The 23,982-nt window shown below is 44.8% G+C and overlaps 1 protein-coding gene across 1 annotated transcript in view; it reads left to right on the top strand.

Annotated features, from left to right (window-relative positions):
• The window catches only part of ICE2 (interactor of little elongation complex ELL subunit 2), a 172,995-nt gene extending 150,968 nt beyond the window's left edge, over positions 1-22,027 (top strand). Inside the window, exon 16 of the mRNA XM_075345592.1 lies at positions 21,520-22,027. Coding sequence (XP_075201707.1) covers positions 21,520-21,690 — 171 coding nt within the window. The 3' untranslated portion in view covers positions 21,691-22,027. The remainder of the gene's footprint in view (positions 1-21,519) is intronic.
• Positions 22,028-23,982: the final 1,955 nt, after the last annotated feature.

Genomic DNA, 23,982 nt, shown 5'->3' with positions numbered 1-23,982 from the left:
CCTACTTCTCAGTTGGTTTATTTCCCACCCATGGACTGCTTTGGAACGTCCCATGGTTTGGGTCTCCCATATGGAACGATAAAGAAAAAGAGAATTTTGTTTACTTACCGTAAATTCTTTTTCTTATAGTTCCGACATGGGAGACCCAGCACCCTCCCTGTTGCCTGTTGGCAGTTTTTTGTTCCGTGTGTTTCACCGGCTGTTGTTAGTAGACAGAGTTCCGGCTATTCCGAGTTTTACTCTATCTCTACTTATGGGTGGATGTCCTCCTTCGGCTTTTGCACTGAACTGGTTAGATTGTCATCCAGGGGGTGTATATAGCCCGGAGAGAGGAGCTACACGTTTGAGTGTAGTACTTTGTGTGTCCTCCGGAGGCAGAAGCTATACACCCATGGTTTGGGTCTCCCATGTCGGAACTATAAGAAAAAGAATTTACGGTAAGTAAACAAAATTCTCTTTTTTGTCTTTACTGTAAATTTCGGCCGGTTCTGGGGGTTTCCCCTGAGAACCGCGCCGAAGGTGCCTGCTCGTCGGCCGCATGTTAAAATCTAGGCCCCGGCTTCTGTTTGGGCCTAGTTTCGGTTTCATCTTCCCCTGCATGTCATTCATGCAGGGGAATAGAGTGGCTCCGCCCACCGGCCATCCAGCAGAGGGGAGGACACTCCTCTCTGAGGAGATGTTTCCCTCCCCTGCATCTCTCCTTCGCCCTCCGGTTTCCCGCTCTTGGGCTAATCTCCGCCCCCCCCTCCTCCCAGCGCCATTTTCTCAGCGTTTATCACACTGATCGGCGCTGGCTGCTGAACCTGCTGCTTTCTAGGAAGGCTGACGCTTTACTGGGGGTCCGAGCTGTGGAATCCGGAGGGCACACAGAGAGCGGTCTGGTAAGCCACAACCTCTGGTTGTGGGCTTTATTATACACTCTCAGGACATTCTATAGGAGTGTATTCTTACTGCAGAGCTTCCACCTCAGCAGCATGTCTGTCACCCGGCAAGACTGCAAAGCTGTACGCTATATGCACTGCATGTAAGCTCATTCTGCCAGAGCCAAGCACATACCCACATTGTGATGCCTGTGCTAACATGGTTGTGTCTCAGCCTGGAGCCTCCTCAGGGGTTCCTCCGGCCGCTCCAGCCCCAGTGGCTGATCCCCCGGCTTGGGTAGCATCCTTTTCCAAAGCTATTTCCCAGTCTTTTGCCGACTCCATGGGGCAGCTGTCCCGGACACTGCTGACCATGCATCAGCCCTCTTCTCAGGGTGCCTCTGCTGCTCCAAGCTCTGCAGAGCTCTCAGAGCAGGTCCTAGGACCCCGTCCCCCTAAACGAAGACGCAGGGACCCTTCTCCTTCCTCGTCCCACGGCTCTGATTCACGAGCCGAGGTGCAGGGCGAGGAGGATTCGTTTACTGTGGGCTCAGACGCTACCTCTATGTACCCCATTGACTTGTCTGAGGGTGATGCGGATGTTAGTGACTTGATTGCGTCCATTAACTCCGTACTGAACCTCAACCCACCAGAGTCAGAGGAACAAGCCTCTCTGGTAGAGATACACCAGTTTACCTCACCTAAGAGAGCTAGGAGTATGTTTTTTTAACCACTCCAGTTTTCAGACCACTGTTACCAAGCCCAGGGCCTGTCCTGACAAACGTTTTCCGAAGCGTAGTTCTGATGACCGTTTTCCTTTTCCACCAGAGGTGGTTAATGAATGGGCCCAGTCTCCAAAGGTAGACCCTCCGGTGTCCAGAATCTCAGCCCGCACAGTCGTAGCTGTGGCTGATGGCACTTCTCTTAAGGATCCCACTGACCGCCAGGTTGACCTTCTGGCCAAGTCTGTATATGAGGCGGCAGGAGCCTCGTTCTCCCCGTCTTTTGCGGCAGTGTGGGCTCTTAAGGCAGTCTCTGCCTCTCTGGCGGAGATACATTCCCTCACCAGGGACTCTATGCCTGAGATGGATGCCTTAACTTCTCAAGCTTCGGCTTTTTCATCCTACGCCATGTCTGCCATCCTGGAGGCTTCTCACCGCACGGCGGTGGCCTCCGCTAACTCCCTCGCGATCCGCAGGATCTTGTGGCTTCGAGAGTGGAAAGCAGACGCTTCCTCTAAGAAGTACCTTGCGAGTCTCCCTTTTGCTGGGTCCCGGCTGTTTGGTGAACAACTGGATGAAATAATTAAGGAAGCTACTGGCGGGAAGAGTACTTCCTTGCCACAAACTAAAACCAGGAAAGCTGTCAAGGGCAGGAACCAATCGAGGTTTCGTTCCTTTCGTTCCTCTAACTGGTCATCCTCTAAGCCCTCGACCTCGTCCACTACCGCAGCCAAGGATCGTAAACCCAACTGGCGCGCGAAGCCGCGTCCTCAAAAGACCGGAGGAGCCGCTGCCACTAAGGCAGCCCCCTCTTGACTATCTGGCTGCGCCAGCAACGTCCTTGGTCGGTGGCAGGCTCTCCCACTTTGGCGACGTGTGGTTTCAACACGTCTCCGATCAGTGGGTGCGGGATATCATCTTCCACGGCTACAGGATAGAATTTTCTTCCAGCCCGCCAAACAGATTTTTTCTGTCCACCCCCCCCTGCTCCAAAGCCACCGCCTTCTCTCAGGCCGTGGCATCCCTGCAGGCCAACGGTGTAATTGTTCCGGTTCCCGCCCGGGAACGGTTCAGCGGTTTCTACTCAAACCTCTTTCTAGTCCCCAAGAAGGACGGTTCCTTCCGGCCCATCCTGGATCTCAAGCTTCTCAACAAGCATGTTCAGGTGCGGCGCTTTCGCATGGAATCTCTGAGATCGGTCATTGCCTCAATGACCAAAGGAGATTTTCTGGCATCCATCGACATCAGAGATGCCTATCTGCATGTGCCTATTGCGGTTTCACACCAGCGTTGGCTACGCTTTGCAATCGGAGAGGAACATTTCCAATTCGTGGCTCTCCCCTTCGGGTTAGCCACGGCCCCTCGAGTATTCACCAAGGTCATGGCAGCAGTGGTTGCGGTTCTGCACCTCCAGGGGTTGGCAGTGATTCCTTACCTGGACGACCTTCTAGTCAAGGCCTCATCCAGTGCAGACTGCCAGCGGAGTGTCTCACTCACTCTCGCCACGCTCGTTCAGTTCGGGTGGCTTGTCAACCTGCCCAAGTCCACCCTGACCCCGACCCAGGTACTTATGTACCTAGGGATGCAATTCGAGACTCTGCCGGCACTTGTCAAGTTGCCCTTAGTCAAACAGCAGTCCCTTCGTCTGGCGGTGGGCTCTCTGCTGAGGCACCGCCGTCATTCCATCAGACACCTCATGCAGGTGCTGGGTCAGATGGTGGCGTCAATGGATGCCGTTCCCTTTGCCCAGTTCCATCTGCGTCCCCTGCAGCTGGACATTTTCCGCTGTTGGGACAAGCGGATCTCTTCCTTGCACAGGCTGGTGGCTCTGTCGTCACAGACCAGGAGCTCCCTTCAGTGGTGGCTTCGGCCCCTCTCTCTGTCACAGGGACGCTCCTTCCTGACTCCGTCCTGGGTGATCCTCACCACGGATGCCAGCCTCTCCGGTTGGGGAGCAGGATTTCTCCATCACCGAGCACAGGGCACTTGGACTCCGTCCGAATCAGCCCTCTCGATCAATGTGCTGGAGATCAGAGCTGTTTCTAGCTCTCCTAGCCTTTCACCACCTGTTGGCGGGCAGGAACATTCGAGTTCAGTCGGACAACGCGACAGCGGTTGCCTACATCAATCACCAGGGCGGGACTCGCAGCCGTCTGGCGATGTTGGAGGTTCAACGAATCCTCCAGTGGACGGAGGACTCCAAGTCCACCATATCTGCAGTCCACATCCCAGGCGTGGAAAACTGGGAGGCCGATTATCTCAGCCGTCAAACCGTGGACAGCGGCGAGTGGGCCCTGCATCCGTCAGTGTTCAGATCAATCTGCCGCAAGTGGGGCACTCCGGAAGTGGATCTAATGGCATCCCGGCACAACAACAAGGTTCCGGTTTACGTGGCTCGCTCCCACGATCCTCAAGCCTTCGCAGCGGACGCACTGGTTCAAGATTGGTCTCAGTTCCGTCTGGCCTATGTGTTCCCCCCTCTAGCTCTCTTGCCCAGGGTTCTGCGCAAGATCAGAATGGAGGGCCGTCGAGTCATAATCATTGCTCCGGACTGGCCCAGGCGAGCTTGGTACCCAGACCTGCTCCGTTTGTCCGTAGGGGTGCCGTGGCATCTCCCGGACCGTCCAGACCTTCTCTCTCAAGGTCCGTTCTTCCGCCAGAATTCTGCGGCTCTCAGATTGACGGCGTGGCTCTTGAGTCCTGGATCCTGACGGCTTCAGGCATTCCCTCTGAGGTCATCTCCACTATGACTCAGGCTCGGAAGTCTTCCTCGGCCAAGATTTACCACAGGACTTGGAGGATTTTCCTGTCCTGGTGTCGCTCTTCCGACCATGCTCCTTGGCCGTTCTCCTTGCCGACCATCCTGTCTTTTCTACAGTCCGGTCTACAGCTAGGTCTGTCCCTCAATTCCCTCAAGGGACAGGTGTCGGCTCTGTCGGTATTATTCCAGCGGCGTATCGCCCGACTGGCTCAGGTGCGCACCTTCATGCAGGGCGCATCTCACATCATTCCTCCTTACCGGCGGCCCTTGGATCCCTGGGACCTTAATCTGGTCCTCACGGCCTTACAGAAACCCCCCTTTGAGCCTCTCAGGGAGGTTCCCTTGTTTAGACTTTCACAGAAAGTTGTTTTTCTAGTAGCCATAACTTCTCTCAGGAGAGTTTCTGATTTGGCTGCGCTCTCTTCGGAATCCCCCTTTTTGGTGTTTCACCAAGACAAGGTGGTTCTTCGTCCGACTCCGGACTTTCTCCCTAAGGTGGTGTCTTCTTTCCACCTTAACCAGGACATTTCATTGCCTTCTCTTTGTCCGGCCCCTGTGCATCGCTTTGAGAAGGCGTTGCATTCCTTAGATTTGGTGCGGGCGCTCCGAATCTATGTGTCACGCACCGCCGTTTTTAGGCGGTGCACCTCACTTTTTGTGCTAACCACTGGTCAGCGCAAGGGTCTCGCTGCTTCTAAACCGACCCTAGCTCGTTGGATCAGGTCAGCTATCACCGATGCCTACCAGTGTTCTCAGGTGCCTCCTCCGCCAGGGATTAAGGCGCACTCGACCAGAGCTGTCGGTGCCTCCTGGGCTTTCAGGCACCAGGCTACGGCTCAGCAGGTTTGTCAGGCTGCCACGTGGTCCAGTCTGCACACTTTTTCGAAGCACTACCAAGTGCATGCTCATGCTTCGGCAGATGCGAGCTTGGGCAGACGCATTCTTCAGGCGGCTGTCGCCCATTTGTGAAGTTAGGTTTTGCCTACTTCTCAGTTTGGTTTATTTCCCACCCATGGACTGCTTTGGAACGTCCCATGGTTTGGGTCTCCCATAAGGAACGATGAAGAAAAAGAGAATTTTGTTTACTTACCGTAAATTCTTTTTCTTATAGTTCCGACATGGGAGACCCAGCACCCTCCCTGTTGCCTGTTGGCAGTTTTTTGTTCCGTGTGTTTCACCGGCTGTTGTTAGTAGACAGAGTTCCGGTCTTTCCGAGTTTTACTCTATCTCTACTTATGGGTGGATGTCCTCCTTCAGCTTTTGCACTGAACTGGTTAGATTGTCATCCAGGGGGTGTATATAGCCCGGAGGGAGGAGCTACACGTTTGAGTGTAGTACTTTGTGTGTCCTCCGGAGGCAGAAGCTATACACCCATGGTTTGGGTTTCCCATGTCGGAACTATAAGAAAAAGAATTTACGGTAAGTAAACAAAATTCTCTTTTTCTATAGCGCCAACATATTCCGCAGCGCTTTACAATTCAGGAGGTTCATATACAAACAAATAACAGTTATAGAAAATACAATAAATAGAGTATGGAAAAAAAGAGACAATCCTGCTCGTGAGAGCTTACAATCTACAATGAGATGGGAGGGGGGGGGGACAAGGTACAAGTGCCTATTTACAATGACAATCTAGCCATCTCAAGGAAATGGGGGATAGATAATGGCTTCCTGGACCAGTTGCCCAGAACCTTGAGATGCATTTGGGTGCCATAGAGTTTGACGTGGGGTTATGTTCTGAGAAGTCGTGGCGGGACTATGTGAATTTAGTTTGGCTAGGGAGTGTGATAGGCCACCCTAAAAAGATGTGTTTTTAGGGAGCGTCTGAAGCTGAGTAAGTTGTGATTCTTCCTAGCTTCTTGGAGTAGAGCGTTCCAGATGATTGGTGCAGCTCGGAAGAAGTCTTGGATCCAGGAGTGGGAGGTTCAGATTAGTGTGGATGTTAGTTGAAAGTCATTTGCAGAGCGTAGAGAACGGGTGGGGTGATAGACAGAGCGTAGGGTAGAGATGTAGGGGGGTGCCACACTGTGGAGAGCTTTGTGGGTGAGAACAAGCAGTTTGAATTGGATCCTGTGATATATGGGCAGCCAGTGCAATGACTGGCACAGAGCAGAGGCATCTGAGTATCAGTTAGCCAGATAGGTGACCCTGGCTGCTGCATTAAGGATGGACTGTAGAGGAGAGTGTCTAGTTAGGGGGAGACCAATTAATAGAGAGTTACAGTAGTCAAGGCGAGAGTGGATCAGGGCCCCGGTGAGGGGTTTTGTCGTTTCTATTGTGAGAAAGGGGCAGATTCTAGAGATGTTCTTGAGGTGCAAGCGGCAGGAGCGGGAAAGAGATTGTATGTGGGAGGTGAAGGCGAGATCAGTGTCAAGTATAACACCCAGACAGCGGGCTTGCTGCCTAGGACTTATCATGGTGCCACAAACAGGGAGATGTCGAGTTTAGGGAGGTTAGAAGATGGAGGGAATAGAAGTAGTTCAGTTTTGGAAAGGTTAAGTTTCAGATAGAGAGCAGACATGATGTTGCAAACTGCAGTCACTAGTGTTCTTTAGTACAGCGGGGGTGAGCTCAGGGGATGAGGTGTATAGTTGTGTGTCATCAGCATAAAGATGGTACTGAAAGCCAAATCTACTGATGGTCTGAAATAAATTAACTCTTTCATGATATTCTAATTTATTGAGATGTACTTGTATAAGACAGTTATTTAAGGTCAGGAGACTCGCCGGTCGGGCCCGGTACTGTGATATGAACAAGTCTGCATATCAAGGGCATGTAAACCTGGCCTAACTGTAAGGCAATAAATAAATGTAACATGCATAGCTCTCATACTTCATCACAGTTGCTGCTATGCAAAGAGGTTGTCTAATGATTAATATTTTATGGCATCTCACTGAGGTTGGTGTTGAGCTTGCAGCTAGAACCTCTATGTCAAGTACAGAAGTGATAGTCACCCTGTACAGCAGCTCTCCGAGATTGACAAGATTGGGGTACTCCATTACCACTGCCTTAAAGGAAATCTGTTAGCAGTTTTTTACTATGTAATCCGAGGACAGCATGATGTGGAGGCTAAAACAATTAATTCAGGGATGTGTCACTTATTAGGCTGTGTGCTGTCATTTCCACAGAATTCATGTTTTATCAGGGGATAACCACTGCCAAGACTAGAGTGCACTAGCCCTGGTCCTTCCACACCCCCTCCTCTGATAAGCAGCTCTCTGTTAATAAACAATTACACAGAGAGCTGTTGTGTGTGTGGGGGAGGGTTAACTTTCTGAGCTCTGCTACATCTAAGAACTCTGTGTCAGAACTGCTGCACCCAGTAAACTAAGTGATAAAACTTTGCAATCAGGGTCTCTCTACCTACATTATGCTGTTGTCAGATGAGGTAGCAAAAAACTGGTGACGGATTCCCATTATTATAACCTAGAAAGCAGATTCTTACTAGAATTATTAGGAATGTTTGATATTTAGTGTCTTTAAATGAGGTCATGCACATTTTTGGCTTTCATTACTCTGTAGTGAGTTACATCTGGTTATAGTTATAGAAATCTCTCTATATTGATAAGTAACCCTTCGTATTATCGCTTCCAAATGCTGCTAGATATCCATTGTTTTGGGGCTTTTATACGGAGAAGTTCCATTAGGATATATTTGTATTGTTTTTATGTCTGTTGTTTGTATCCGTTTTTCATGTTACTTTTTGCACATTTGCAGCAAGGAATGCTTTTTGTAAAAATCACTGTGTTTTGCTGTAGGTACGGCGATTCAAATAAAGACCACGTAAGTTTGCCCTGAATGATATGCTAGTAGGTGCGCTCATGAGGACAGAGTGGTGGGGAAGCCGTGCGTGGAGGGATTGGGAAAAATTCAGACCTCACTTTGCAGAGGAGGGAGTTGAATATTTGCAGAAAACAGAGTTTGATGTCATTCTTGGATCATGCACCATAGCGGCCTGGGATAATAGTTGCAGTCAGGAGAACTGCTGAACTCTGCCAAATTCTAAACACTTATCATAATGCACCGAGAAAAGTGGCCTGGATCCCTTTACGGTGCACTGCCAGAAGGAAAATATGTTGTAACGCCAAGCCTTGTCTTCTGCACTGTTATATGAGTAGAACAGGGAGAGGATAAAGCGCTCTGTGTTTTACTAACTTAAAAACACTACAACTTTAAGTTGGATTCCATTGTCTGTCATCTGGACGTGACCTTTATTCTGGGAGGATCCCTCCAAGAGCTGCTGACTTGATAAAAATGAGGAAAAAATGCTCATACAATCAAGATTGCCAAGTAGCATAGTCCATCTCTGTTCCTACTAATAGAATGATGTCTTTACTGAGCTGGTTGAATCTTGAAAAATGGATTGTGTGTGTTATATGCTGTGTGTTATATGCTGTGTGTTATATGCTGTGTGTTATATGCTGTGTGTTATATGCTGTGTGTTATATGCTGTGTGTTATATGCTGTGTGTTACATGCTGTGTGTTACATGCTGTGTGTTACATGCTGTGTGTTATATGCTGTGTGTTATATGCTGTGTGTTACATGCTGTGTGTTATATGCTGTGTGTTATATGCTGTGTGTTATATGCTGTGTTATATGCTGTGTGTTACATGCTGTGTGTTACATGCTGTGTGTTACATGCTGTGTGTTACATGCTGTGTGTTACATGCTGTGTGTTACATGCTGTGTGTTACATGCTGTGTGTTATATGCTGTGTTATATGCTGTGTTATATGCTGTGTGTTACATGCTGTGTGTTACATGCTGTGTGTTACATGCTGTGTGTTACATGCTGTGTGTTACATGCTGTGTGTTACATGCTGTGTGTTACATGCTGTGTGTTACATTGTGTCATATTGTATGTTATATTGTCATTGTGTGTTATATGGTATGTGTTGTATATGTCGTATGTGTTATATTGTGCTATATGGTATGTGTCTTATTGTATGTTATATGGAATGTTGTATGTGTCTTATTGTATGTTATATGGAATGTTATATGGTATGTGTCTTATTGTATGTTATATGGTATGTGTCATATTCTGTGTGTTATATTGTCATATTGTATGTGTTATATTGTGTCATTGTGTGTTATATGGTATGTGTTATATTGTATATGTCGTATGTGTTATATTGTGTTATATATTGTGTCATCTTGTATGTGTTATATTGCAGCTTGAGGGGTTTATAATATCTCTGTGGATAGAAACCGAATAACTCAGGACATATATTGTTCTAGCTTACAATATATTATTAAAATCTTCTAGTCTACATTGCTAATTCTTTGTCCATTAATTATACATGTGCCGTCTATGGTTTATTCCAGACTGTTTAGAATAGGATAAGAAACATCCCTCCAGACCGCTCTATAGGTTTCTTAAAGGAACGCTAAGCCTAAAGTTAAATGATAAATCAAACAAGAAATCTATTTTCCTTTATGATTGGTTAGTCTACAGCATTTTCCGCAGCCAGTCCTATAGAAATCCTGCAGAGAACAAAGCGGTTCATTCTCGTTCTGCTGGTGGCAGAATGAAGCTCCGCCCTGGGGGATACGGAAGGGGACGTGACTTAATAGATAGAAAAATGGGAGATCTGCATTAAAATACCTGTATGTTGTGAGTAAATGGCAGCATGACTGTAGCAATGCAGTTTTACTCAGCACCTGTGATCACACAATCAAAACTGCTGTCAGGTTGCCTTTCATTGTAATATTAGACAAAATCAGGTTAGAGTATGAGATTGAAGGGGTTGCCCAATACAAAAACTGTCCTGTATACATTTTTAAGCCACAGCCACTATTGTAATTTGCTTTATTTGAAATGTTTCTATTCTTATTATACAGCTAATCCCTATATCTGTTTTCTTACTTTACTTCCTATGACGTTCTGTTTGAGTCCTACCGTTCACTGAGGATTCTCAAACAGGACGTCATCACTTCCCTACATCTTCGACCAGCCCCACCCTCCATCCCCGACACAGCACATCATCAGGGGGCAGCCTTTGGTCATGTAATGTAAATAACTATCTGCTTCAGGGCTGGCATAGATGATGTGGTGCGACACTGTGATTATCGCTCCCTGCTTCTCTAACTGTGATTGATTTGGGATGTCATCAGGGGGCTGTGGTGAAAGAAGCTGTGGTAATTGAAGACATCGCTACCCCCTGATGATGGCCTGTTTCAGGGAATGGTAGATTCTACAGGAACGTGACTGCAGGACCATCCCCCTGATGACATCACGTTTGAGAATCCCAAGTACATGGGACGTGAACGAAACCTCACCAGAGGTAAAGTAAGAAAACATATCTAGGGATTAGCTGTATAGGGAGAATGATAAGGAATTTCCAAATGAAGCAAATTACAAAAGTTGAGGTAATGATTGATACGTAAACTATCATAACCATAATCCATTAATAAAGGCTATATAAAACGTGGCCAAAACCTACCTACGATGCCACTAGTTAAAAATAAAACCCACAACAAACAGAACATAGCAAACAGTAAACAAAATTGTGTTGTTTCCATCTCCGGGAACAAACAGTGGTCCTCCCTCAGCCAGAAAAAAGGAAAAGCGAAAAAAACACAATATACTCAGAAGAAAATACTCCCTGGTAGTATGACTGTGGGTTAGCTTGGACAGTGGACCTTATTCCCTGGATGACAGTATGTCCCCTGAAGAGTCCCTCCGGACGAAACGCGTCGCGACAGATGCAGGGTCATTGTAGGGGTTAGTTCAGGAGAACTTAGCTGTGGACCGTCCATGTCAGGACGGGAGTCTATGGGTGCTAGTAAAGGGTGTAAAACCCTCAGGACGCAGTAGGGTCAGCTCCATCTGTGGTAACCAGAGGAACTTGCACTGGTGGAATTGTCCATGCACCTGGCTCATATGGACCTGCTGAGACCATTGTAACTAGTGGCGTCCTAGGTAGGTTTTGGCCAAGTTTTGTGTGGCCTCTATTAACGAATTATGATTATGATAGTTTATGTATCAACCATTACCTCCCTAGGGGCTTTATGGTATAGGTGTGTCCGTTGTGACGTTTAGAATTTTATGAGAAACTTATAAAAGTTAAATTTTAGTCATTTGCTGAGGTCCTATATTTTTGAATATATCGAATATACCTATTTGGTGTTGTGCTTTATAAATTACAAAAGTGGTCAGGGTTTTAATGCCGATATTTACATAGGACATTATATGTAGAGGGTAACCCCTTTAAGGGAGAAAGTGATCGGAAATGTTTTTTGTTGGTGTCACTTTAAGATGTTTTGGGAAGAAATAGAAATCCTTTTACAGCAAGTTACAGGCTATAACATTGTAAATGAAATATGGTTCTTGTTATTCCATTATGTTCCGGATGTATCTTGTCAGAGAGAGAATATTCATTTGGTATGCTTGGCAGCTCAAAAGGCCATTATGAATGCTCAAGTATCTATACATCAGCATAATATAAGAGAAGTTTGAAATATGTGTGAAAGGTTGAGTGGACCATTTCTTGTTTGGTAAAAAGAGATAGAAAAATGTTGGCGGTAACAGCAAGATGGTTGCAGAACATTGCAACCAATATAACGATTGTATTGTGGATCCAGGGGAATGGATGGGAGATGGAAACAAAAAAATGGTGAGCTGTGAATATATATTAGGAGAAAAATCAATGTTGATTCTAGAAGGGGAAGTGTTTCTACATGTTTAGGGTGCTTGCACATTGCCCTGTTCCCCACATCCAGCGTCCCGTCGGAGCTGACGTCCAAACCCCACTCAAAACGGAATTTGGATGTGTGTGCTGGTAAGGCTATTAACTATAATGGTGCAGACGGAGTCACCGTGTGCTCTGTCGTGCACCATTTTCAGGAGTATATGCCTACTGGAGGTGGACACACAGACGCAGCCTACTACATGTTGGTGTCCACCTCCAATAAGTGTATATGCCCCAAAATGGTTTATGACAGAGCACACGATGACTCCGTCTGCACCATTCTACCCATTAGCACCTTTCCCGCATCCGTCTAAATCGGACATAAGCCCTGACAGGACACTGGACATGGGGAATATCGCAATGTGAAGGCACCCTAAGGCTATGTGCCCACAGGGACAGTGTCCTGTGGATATATCCGCAGGACATTCCGCAGGTGCTCCCAGGAAACAGCACCACAACTTTTGTCTGTTTCCATGCTGCGGAATGTCCTGCGGATATGGTGCAGGCATTCTGCATTGAGGATACAGTACCATGGCTTCGGCACTGCATCCTCAATGCAGAATAAGTGCTGAAGTGATCGGGGGAGTTCATACTTACCTCCATCACGCAGCACCTCACTTTCCGGCAGCCGGGTCACTCTCTCAGCGTCTGCAGGAGAAGGTGGGCGGGCCTGAACTAGCTCCGGCTGTCACATGACCGGAGCTCGTGCAGGCTCCGCCCACCTCTTCCTTCCTGTATCTGGATTTACCGCGCTCCGGTACACCGGACGGAGAAAGTGACTCCGGTGAGGCAGGTAAGTATATGGGACCCTGCGGAGAAATCCGCAATAATAATTGACATGCTGCAGATTTTTCCGCCCGAAAATCCGCACGATTTCCGCTGCGGAAAAATCCGCAGCGTGTGCACAGCATTTCCTACATGCCATAGAAATGGCTGGGGAGTAGCTGTGCTGCAGATTTCTGGAAAATCCACAGCTGTTCCGCGAGAAATCCGCGGCAAAATCCGCGCATTTTCCGCAGCGTGGGCACATAGCCTAAAGCCATTTCTATGGCATTTGGGAAATGCTGTGCCCACACTGCGGATTTTTCCGCAGCGGAAATCGTGCGGAAAAATCTGCAGCATGTCAATTATTGTTGCGGATTTCTCCGCAGGGTCCCATATACTTACCTGCCTCACCGGAGTCACTTTCTCCGTCCGGTGTACAGGAGCGCGGTGAATCTAGGTACACGAAGGAAGAGGTGGGCGGAGCCTCTACGAGCTCTGGTCATGTGACAGCCGGAGCTAGTTCAGGCCCACCCACCTTCTCCTGCAGACGCTGAGAGAGTGACCCGGCTGCCGGAAAGCGAGGTGCTGCGTGATGGAGGTAAGTATGAACTCCCCCGATCACTTCACTTGTTCTGCATTGAGGATGCAGTGCCGAAGCCATGGTACTGTATCCTCAATGCAGAATGCCCGCACCATATCCGCACGACATTCCGCAGCATGGAAACAGACAAAAGTTGTGGTGCTGTTTCCTGGGAGCACCTGCGGAATGTCCTGCGGATATATCCGCAGGACACTGTCCCCGTGGGCACATAGCCTAAATTTCTTGCTTACCCTGGAGATTGTATATGGCAGTAGCCTATAGCAATACACACTACTCATCCTAGAATGCATGTTCATGACGCTGACATCTCAGTGATACTTGTGCAATTTTTATTGTGGTTTTTTGGTTTATGCACACGTCGTCAATATGTTGTGGATTTTTTTATGCTATTGTCTCAACATTGTGACATGACTGCAATGTGTGAATATACACTAAAAAGAGAAGTGTAAACCACTGTATAATTTTACTCTCTTGAATACACTTATCAAATTAGAAAAAAATCTAAAACTTTTCTAGAAACAGCACAGTGTGAACGTGGATTTAGTGCTCTTGATAGAAATCCTCTTCTACAGTATGTAAATCCTAAATAAATGTATTCTGAGAAGTGCAGAACTATTCTAGATTGTATGTAGCAATCACATTTATTTAATTATCCTTTTATGAATGACATTAACATTACTTTCATTATTACTTCCAAGTTGTATTACCGGTTTCACAGATCCTTCAGACCTCACATGGTAGTAGTGTTTACTGTCATTATATCTAGATGGCGAGCTTCTGTTGTGCAAGCTCTTCTATTTGTATGTCAGGCTGTAGGATACATTCTGTGGTATATTCTGCATCATTACTTTGATTGTTTCACCAAAATGTAGGAGAAGGTAAAAGCTGGGCACTATCTATACTCTGCAGTTATTAACACACCATATAGCTCATAAATTCCAAGCACGGTTTGAAGTCCATCAAATATATATTATATATTATTCATTGGCATTGGCAGACAGGAACAAACCAGGGTGCTCATTGCAAAGAAAAAAACGCTGCACAGGGTGAAAGTTCAATGGCACTCACCGGTAAAGTTGTGTCAATATACTTTTAATCCAACATCATGATACAAGTGAAGGCATAGGGGAGGGGGGGTGTGCATGGTGTGTTGGACGACGGCCGTTTCGCGTCTTGTTTAACGCTTCTCCGGTTTCCGTGGACCCGTAGAACTGTTAAACAAGACGCAAAACGTCCGTGGTCCTATGCGCCATGCATCCCCTTCCCCCCTCCCCTATGCCTTCACTTGTATCATGATGTTGGATTAAAAGGATATTGACACAACTTTACTGGTGAGTGCCATTGAACTTTCTTTCATCCTGTTACTTTGTCTGTTTAGATGGCTACATGTTCTGCCACCAGTGATATTTTATCAGGCCTTATTAAAAGTGTGATTTATGCTTGTTAATCAACTGATCACTTTGGCCTAGTGATCGAGAACTTGCATTCTCCCAAACACTTAATCGCCGACTGCCAACCCTGCACAATATGCAGTGGAACTTTGGATTAAGAGTAACTTGGTTTGAGAGCGTTTTGCAAGACGAGCAAAGCTTTTTGCAAATTTGTAACTTGATTTGCAATAAGAGCACATACTCACTTCACACGCTTCCGGTATTTGTCCTTTCACCACGCTCTGACCCGCTCTGGAGGTAACTTTCTGTACATATGTACTGTATACAGTATACCATTGCACAGTATATACAGCATGTCTCTCAATTTGCATTTGTGGACACAGTACTGTATCTTTTTGCTAACCAGTACAGCACATTGCTTGTACTGTAAGCTAATTGCCTGGGCAGTATTCCTACCCCACATTTGGCTTACTTCTGCCCTTATATTGGGGAGAATAGATTTGGGGGGTTGGGGGGGGGTTGTGTATTCTACTAAAGTAAAGGTTGTCATATTTATACATTTTGTGCAGTTTAATTTGTTTTAAGTTTTTTACTGTACAGTATTTTGCATTTAATGTACTGTAATAATTTTATGACTACCGTACAGTGGAACCTCTGTTTACGAGTAACCCGGTTTGCTATACAAGCAAAGCTTGCTGTAAATTTGTAACTCCGTTTACGAGCAAGCTTTGCTGTACGAGCAAATACTCACCGCACACACTTCCAGTTCCGCACTTTCACCGCGCTCTGACCCGCTCTTCCAGTCCTCACAAACACGCACAAGCACACACAAACATGCCTGCATACACACATATTATGCTCACCTTACCTTCCGTTCCATCGCCAGCCTCATGGTTCTTGTAGTTTGCCGGTACTGGATGTGTATCGGGTAACCATCGCGACGATGGAGGAACTTCTGCTGTCAGCCGCTACTCAAAGGCAGCCCGCTGGCCAATCAGAGGCAAGCGGCTCCTGCCTTTGACGTCAACGCTCTGGCAGCGGAAGCTCCGGCATCGGTCGCGATGTTTACCCGATACACATCCTGTACCGGCCAACTACAAGAACCATGAGGCCGGCGATGGAACGTTAGGTAAGGTGAGCATAATATGTGTGTGTGCGTGTTTGTGTGTGTTTGCGTGTGATTGTGCATGTGTGGAATGGCACAATAGGGGACCAGGATGGGACATTGAACAAGATGTGGAACAAATTGTCTGAGGTTGCATTATTTCCTATGGGTAATTTTGCTTTGCTAGACGAGTAACCTGGTTTAAGCGCACACTCCCAAAACGAATTATGCTCGTAAACCAAGGTTCCACTGTACATTATTTTGTATCACTGTAATAAGTTTGTATAAATACAGTAAATATTTCTGGGCTGTGGAACGAATTTTCTGCGTTTTCATTTATTTCCTATGGGAAAATTCGCTTTGATATAAGAGTAACTTGGTTCAAGAGCACACTATCGGAACCAATTATGCTCGTAATCCAATGTTCCACTGTACAGTAATGGGTGTCATGCCGCGACAATGACGTTGGGCCAGGCATACAAGTCAAAAGAGGCGCCGGGGATATCTGCAGGTATGCGTTCACAAGAGCTCCTATCTGATGACCACAGAATAGTGTCATGGCCACTGGACCAGGATCCTGCAATTTTATTGGCTTAATTTTAGCTTTGATATGGCAAAAATAGCAAAGGTTATCCTAATGAGACCACACTTCTAATGTAAATGCAATCTCTTAGAAGTCTGTTGTAAATTGCTTCTCTCTAATACTGAGTGGACCCATGACCAGTGTCTGCAGTTTCTTGTCACTATAAGTTCATGCATAACTTTTGATCATCTTAAAGGAACACTAGTACTAGAAACGTGCTAACTGTATCAGTTTACAAATGGTTCATTTAGAGAGTTAACGTCTTCTGATCTCTTCCAATTTTGGTGGGTAGATGACTAACAGGGTGGGACTTAACCCAGAGGCTTAAAGGGGTTTTCCCATGAACAAAGTTCATTTTAATCAATAGATCTTGGAATAATAATAAATTCCACAATTGAATGTGGGTTTTTTTTTAAAAAAAAAGTTCCTGTGGTGAGATAATCCTGGTTGTGTCTGACCGTACAGGGACATGGTCTGATCATACCACATCTCCTGGACCAGGGAAGACACAAAAAAAGAGTATGCAGACATGACAGCACGGGATCATTGCCTGATTCTTTTTGAGAAGTTTTAAAAAATGTTTTACCTCCAAGAATTAATTTACGAACCCATGTTGTAATGTCTGTATACTCTCTTACTTCCTCTCCTGCCCAGAAGATGTGGTATGATCAGGCCGTGTCCCTGTACGTAGACAAAATGTCTGACGGCACTCACCAAACTGAAGTGTGAACAGGTGCATAACTGAACATGACATAAAATACAAAAAAAGACAGTTTGCACTCTGAAATGCTAATGTATATCTGTCCAAGGGCCGTTTTTATATGCTAAATATTTCATTTTTCTTAGATGCAGTAATGCAGGTCTATATTCACACACTCATCGTTTTCATACTTTAGCAATTCAGAGTGCAAACTGTCTTTTTTTTTTTTTTTTTTTTTTTGTATTTGGTGAGTGCCATCAGTCTTTTTGTCTATATTCAAGAGGGTCATGCCTTCTGACCGTGCACACCCCCCCCACCCCACTTGCCACAAGTGATGTTATCCTATATAGCAGGTTCCTACTTCCATACACAGGAGGTTTTTTAACCCAGAGAGAGGCTTCAGCATAGTGTAGGTACCCAGTTACGAGATATGCCGTGACGTGGCAACTGGGCAGATATACAAATGGCCGTTTCTATATGTTAAATATCAAATTTTTCTTAGATTTCCCGTAGCAGTAGTGCAGGTCTATATTCACACATTCCTAGTTTTCATGTCCCTGTACGGTCAGACACAGCCATTAAATAGTAATGGGCCACATTTATAGGATTTTATAAAATTATCTCAGCACGACCAAGAACATTTTTTTTTTTTAAACACATTGAATTGTGAAGCTTATTATTCCAAGTGTTATTCACAAAAATGAATATTGTTCATGGGAAAACCACTTTCATGTTTTGGGACTTATTGGAGGCAGTGGAGGAGTTGTCCTGCTGCAGCTGGTTATCTTACAGCAGATTTCATACAGTTTCTCTTATTTGCAGTGAGAGACCAAATAGAATATTTTTTTTGTCTTTTCTGTGTTCAGTGCCATTGTATTAGGCGGTAATTATGATAGCAATCATTTCCGTCTGTAGCACTCCCGCCACCTCTCTGCTCTTATCTGTACCAAGCGGGAGGTGTGTGGAAATTTTGGCAGGTGGGGCACATAATGCTAGTGCTGCAAGTTTCAGCCTATCTTCAGAATAAAGAAGCCTTTCTTCCTATAACACACCTGCGTTAATAGTGGCACAGCCTCTTGTGTTTGTGTATAATAGGATTAGATTTCTTCACAGGTAATGCAGACCTTCCTGTAGACCGCAGTGTTTCCCTATCATGAAACTACGAGAGGACATGCCACCTGTGGTCACTGCTCCCTTAATCTTTTATTGGTGCCGATTTGTAGCACTTACATGGAAATTACCCTGTGACCAGATACCCATAGATGTCAACTGGATGTGTTAACTTGTTCATAATCTGCACAGTATATAGACTGTAATATGAATTAGGCTGTGGGCCAAATAATCTTGTTCTGCTTTTCTATGGTAGGGGATCTCCAACATTCTGCCAAAATAGAAAGTGATCTGCCTAAAAAAAAAAAGTAAATGTCTATAGCTAGTTTCGGCATGCTAGTCATGAGATAAGGGCTATTTAACAAAAAAACAGATCTGTTACCATGTTTTCCTGAAAATAAGACCTACCTCAAAAATAAGTCCTAGTTCCAGTCAGGACTGACATTTGGAGAGGAAAGGAGGGGGGGGGGACTGGTGAATTGCCTAGGGACCCACCCTCTTAGGTGTACCCAGCATTTCCATTCCAACATTTAAACTGTTAAGGACTTTTGGTGACATCGTGGTCATGTGACCATGATGTCACCCAATGTCCTTTAACTGCAAGAGTCTAAGGGAACTGAAGAATGGAATGCATTGCCGGCGTTAGGTGGATGGTGAGGCATTTAGGCAAGGAGAAGAGAGACGGGCTCTGAAAACTCCAAAATTATGAGATGTCTTGCAGAGGGATTCAGTAGTCTTGAAATTGCCAAACTTTTGAAGCGTAATCACCGAACAAGCAAGCATTTCATGGCAAATAGCCATTAGGGTCGCAAGAAGTGTGTTGGGCAAAAAAGGCGCAAAATAACTGCCCATGAATTGAGGAAAATGAAGCGTGAAGCTGCCAAGATGCCATTTGCCACCAGTTTGGCCATATTTCAGAGCTGTAACGTTACTGGAGTATCAAAAAGCACAAGGTGTGCCATACTCAGGGACATGGCCAAGGTAAGGAAGGCTGAAAAACGACCACCTTTGAAAAAGAAACATAAGATAAAACATCACGACTGGGCCAAAAAATATTTTAAAACTGATTTTTCAAAGGTTTTATGGACAAGAAATGAGAGTGACTCTTAATGGGCCAGATGGATGGATCAGTAAAAGGCAGAGCGCTCCACTCCGACTCAGACGCCAGCAAGGTGGAGGTGTGGAGTACTGGTATGGGCTGGGATCATCAAAGATGAACTTGTGGGACCTTTTCGGGTTGAGGATGGAGTGAAGCTCATCTCCCAGACCTACTGCCAGTTTCTGGAAGACAACTTCTTCTAGCAGTGATACAGGAAGAAGTCGGTATTGTTCAAGAAAAACATGATTTTCGTGCAGGACAATGCTCTATCACATGCATCCAACTATTCCACAGTGTGGCTGGCCATTAAAGGTCTAAAAGATGAAAAAATAATGACATGGCCCCATTGTTCACCTGATCTGAACCCCATAGAGAACCTGTGTTCACTCATAAAATATGAGGTCTACAGGGAGGGAAAACAGTACACCTCTCGGAACAGTTTCTGGGAGGCTGTGGTGGCTGCTGTACGCAATGTTGATCGTAAACAGATCAAGCCACTGACAGAATCTATGGATGGTAGGCTGTTGAGTGTCATCATAAAGAAAGGTGGCTATATTGGTCACAAATTTTTTGGGGTTTTGTTTTTGCATGTCAGAAATGTATATTTCTAAATTTTGTGCAGTTATAGTGGTTTACCTGGTGAAAATAAACAAGTGAGATGGGAATATATTTGGTTTTTATTAAGTTGCCTAATAATTCTGCACAGTAATAGTTACCTGCACAAACAGATATCCTCCTAAGATAGCCAAATCTAAAAAAAAACCCACTCCAACTTCCAAAAATATTAAGCTTTGATATTTATGAGTCCTCTGGGTTGATTGAGAATATAGTTGATCAATAATAAAAAAATCCTCTAAAATACAACTTGCCTAATAATTCTGCACACAGTGTATATTTTGCACACTACTTGAGCTTAAGTCTCCAATACCTTAGGTGTTTTCTGGATTTTTCCTTGATATAGCTATTTTGAATATATTTTATTACATATTGTAATTTCATATTTAATTGTATCAATTTAGGTGTTTGTATTTTTAATATAAGAATATAGTACTCCAACTTGCGGTCACACACAGGGTTAGTGTAGTTGTTTATTCCCAGACTATTCTTGTCCATAATGATCTAAAGGGAGCATGCAGCCATTTTGACAATATGTTCCAAGCCAGATTATATTGTTTATAAGATGCACCCAAAATTTAGAGAAGAAAAGGTAAAAAAAAATATATTGGGGGTGAAAATGGGGTCGGTCTTATAATCCAGTTGTATTTTACCGGGGGGTCGCAGTGATGGTGTTGAGGGATCACAGGAGGCAGGGGCAGTGGTGGAGTAGGGCGATGCTGCTGGGACTGCAAGGCAGGAGCCTTCCAGAAAATGTTGGCGGTGCAAACTTCAAAGTAATGGCATCCAGAGTCGGTGCATGTGCAGATTGAGCTCTCATCTACGTACGCGGCACCCCTGGCGCCATTTTCCTTACGTCCGCTGCTTGAATATCAGTGGGCCAGAGGCGTCGTTTGCGCAGATGAGTTCTCAGCTGTCATTGAGCTGAGAGCTCAATGTGTGCATGTGACATTCTGGACGCTGTTTCTTTTAAGTCCGTACCACCGACATTTTCTGGAGTACTCCTGCCACACATTGCCCGCAGCACTGTCCTACTCCACCACCGCCCCTTCCTCCTGTGACCCCACTCCACCCATCCCTCCAGTAAGCTACAACTGGATTATAAGATGCACCCCCCATTTTTCCTCCCAAATTTTGGGGAGGAAAAGTGCATTTTATAATATGAAAAATACGGTAATTTCTCAGTCTTCTCCATTGCCTGTCTCTACTGTCTGCATTCAGATGTTATCAGTGCAGTCCGATGTGTCACTAGTACCTATAGACTTATATGGGTGCATAAGTAATGTGTTGACCTGTACTGCCCCATAGCACTCGCTCCAATGTTATACTACCTGATAACACATCGTATAGCGCTAAGTCGTGTTATTTAGTGGTGTAAGTGAGCTCTTAAGGTGAAAATAGTTGAGGAAGTCTAAGGCTTTCATTTCTAGATTTTATTTAAAGCTTTTTTTAATGTGTTTGACTCAAGATTAGTGTGTATGGTGTTTCACTGTGTATTGTTTATTCTGTTCTTAGCTACAGCTAAATCAGCCAAGAAAAGCGCCCTGCAAAGAAAATACTAAAGGTTTGCCACCTACAAATGCAGCTAACATCACGATGACAAAGAAAAAGAGATCTCGAATACAAAGGCTGAAAGCAAAACAGAAGGTCTGGAAAGCTGAGGCTGCATTGCAAGAAAAGAGATGAGCCTGGTGTATTTAACTGGAAACTGTGTGTTAAGTGGATGAGGCATGGCTTCTCGTCAGCAGGCTGCACAAATGTATGTAAGAAGAGACCAGTAGTGTGTGAAGTTCACAATATGATATACTGAAGGGCTCTATGATGTCCATTCGCTGTGATTCCTCATCTAGCCCTGTTGGCTACACCATGACTTTTTAAAATCTTTTAAATGTATCTCGTGGAAGAGCCAAGCCAAGCCCATCAATGTCTCTAAGGACATAGGAATGCTTCTCGTACAACGATCCAGAATATATTTTCCATTGACGCAAATAAAATGTATTTAATAAAAAGTAATGTGTTACTCTTGGCAGTCTAATCATCTTTAGCACCGACTAGCTGCGTGTTGATTGTCAGTATTAACCACCCACCTGTACACTTTGAGGGTTTGCTCCCACTGGTGTATAAATACAAGGAGTTCAATGCGAGATAAAAAGGCGCTGCACTCACACCAATGTTATTCAATGAGGCAGTGCTGATCTGCAATTTTTTTTCTCAGCTGTAATCGGCCTGAGGAAAAATTGTGACATGCTGTAAGTAGATGCGTAAATTCGATGAGATGTTTATGAGTGCAAGAATAAAAACGGATGCTACACGAACCATCCTAGAGGCATCCATTTTTTTACAGATAATTACCATTTTGTTGCATAAAACACTGTAAATGATCCTGTAAATGATTGTAAAATAGTTGCTGAGAAAAAAATGCACATCATACGGATGCTAGGTGAGAAAAAAAAAATCACACACGCATAGCACTCACATGACATACGGAATAACATACTCATGATGCTCATCCAACTTTTCTGGATGAAAATCAGCCCGATTTTTTTTTTTTGTTTTGTTATATGCTAGTGTGAGCAACTCTGAATTTGTCAATCTTCTAATGTGTATAGAGACCTCCACCACACTCCCACCCTGACAATCAGTGCTAGGAAGATCTGGATGGGTCAGTTTGTTACCAAACACTAGATCGTTTGTTGATATAGCTGCCCCCAGTGTCTGAAAATTGCTAACTTCCTACTACTCCTTAAGATCAAATGAATGCTCGGCCGACAACATACAAGTTGTAATAAATCATAACATAAAAAATACAGTAAGGCACCACTTTTGTGATTCCCTTGTTGTAGTATTTCACATTGTTGTCATAAATTATATTACCATAGGTATCAAAGACAACAGAATAAGCAAAACTTTGTGGCACAAATGTAGCTAAATAAGGACGGTTTCACACGTCCGGCATTTCGCCACTTTGCCGGATCCGTCACACTCCAGTACAGTGCAATACAGTACAATGGCATCGCGGCAAGCTCCGGTCACATGCTGTCATGCCTTACATCTTACAGGTGACCTGGTCTTCTCCTACGACATTTTTTAACCACTATCGTTTAGGCTTGTCGGCCCCGGTGGATTTGACCTTTGATAGAAGGGTGCTAGAGGCTGTGCTCCCCCCCTGATGTTGTTTTCTCTCTGGTGGCGTTGTCGTGGTGAAGGGAAAAATCTTAAATTACTCACTGGTAATGATTTTTTTCCAGAAGCCATGACAGCAACACTGCTTCCCACCACTTTGTCACCCTGTGGTTTCTTGATATCCATGGTCCGACAGATTTTCATTTCATTGGTGTAGGTGACTGTATTGTGTTTATTTGATTTATTGTGTTTCTGGTATTCCTCTCTATGCTCTGTAACCAAACTGATGCGGTAGAAAGGTTCCGCTCCTTTTATTTCAGTGGGTTTCCTGTCCTAAGATAGACGGACCTATCTCTCTGGTGGCGCTGTCGTGGCTTCTGGAAAAAATCATTACCGGTGAGTGATTTTAGGATTTTTTTTATATAGTTAAACAGAGGATGTTTCTATAATGTATGGATGAAAATTTGCCATTACCACAAAGGACAGTGTCACAAAAAACATTTTCCGAATTAAATGGATGCGTAAAAGCACTAAACATTGGCACCGCATAAAGGGATAAATTAGATTTGAAAAATGTGACTCCTCTTAATGCCATATTGTGCATATGTGCTACAGTTTTTCTAATACTAATTTTTTTTTTCTGCAGTGTTTGTGTGCAGAAAAGCTGCATCATATTACAGTTCAAGCAAATTGGATTAGAGTTCTACAAATCTCATCTGCAATGGTTTTTTTATGCTGCATGGACTGACCTGCACGGCCATTTTTTAAATCTGTAGCTTGTCAATTTCTTGTTTACTTGGGACTCTTTCAGATGTCTGTTTTTAACGTACGAGATTTAGCCATATTTTTCATGGA

This window comes from Anomaloglossus baeobatrachus, chromosome 4, assembly GCF_048569485.1.
Source record: "Anomaloglossus baeobatrachus isolate aAnoBae1 chromosome 4, aAnoBae1.hap1, whole genome shotgun sequence".
NCBI classification, from domain to species: Eukaryota; Metazoa; Chordata; class Amphibia; order Anura; family Aromobatidae; genus Anomaloglossus; species Anomaloglossus baeobatrachus.
This window is presented reverse-complemented; position numbering and strand designations above follow the sequence as displayed.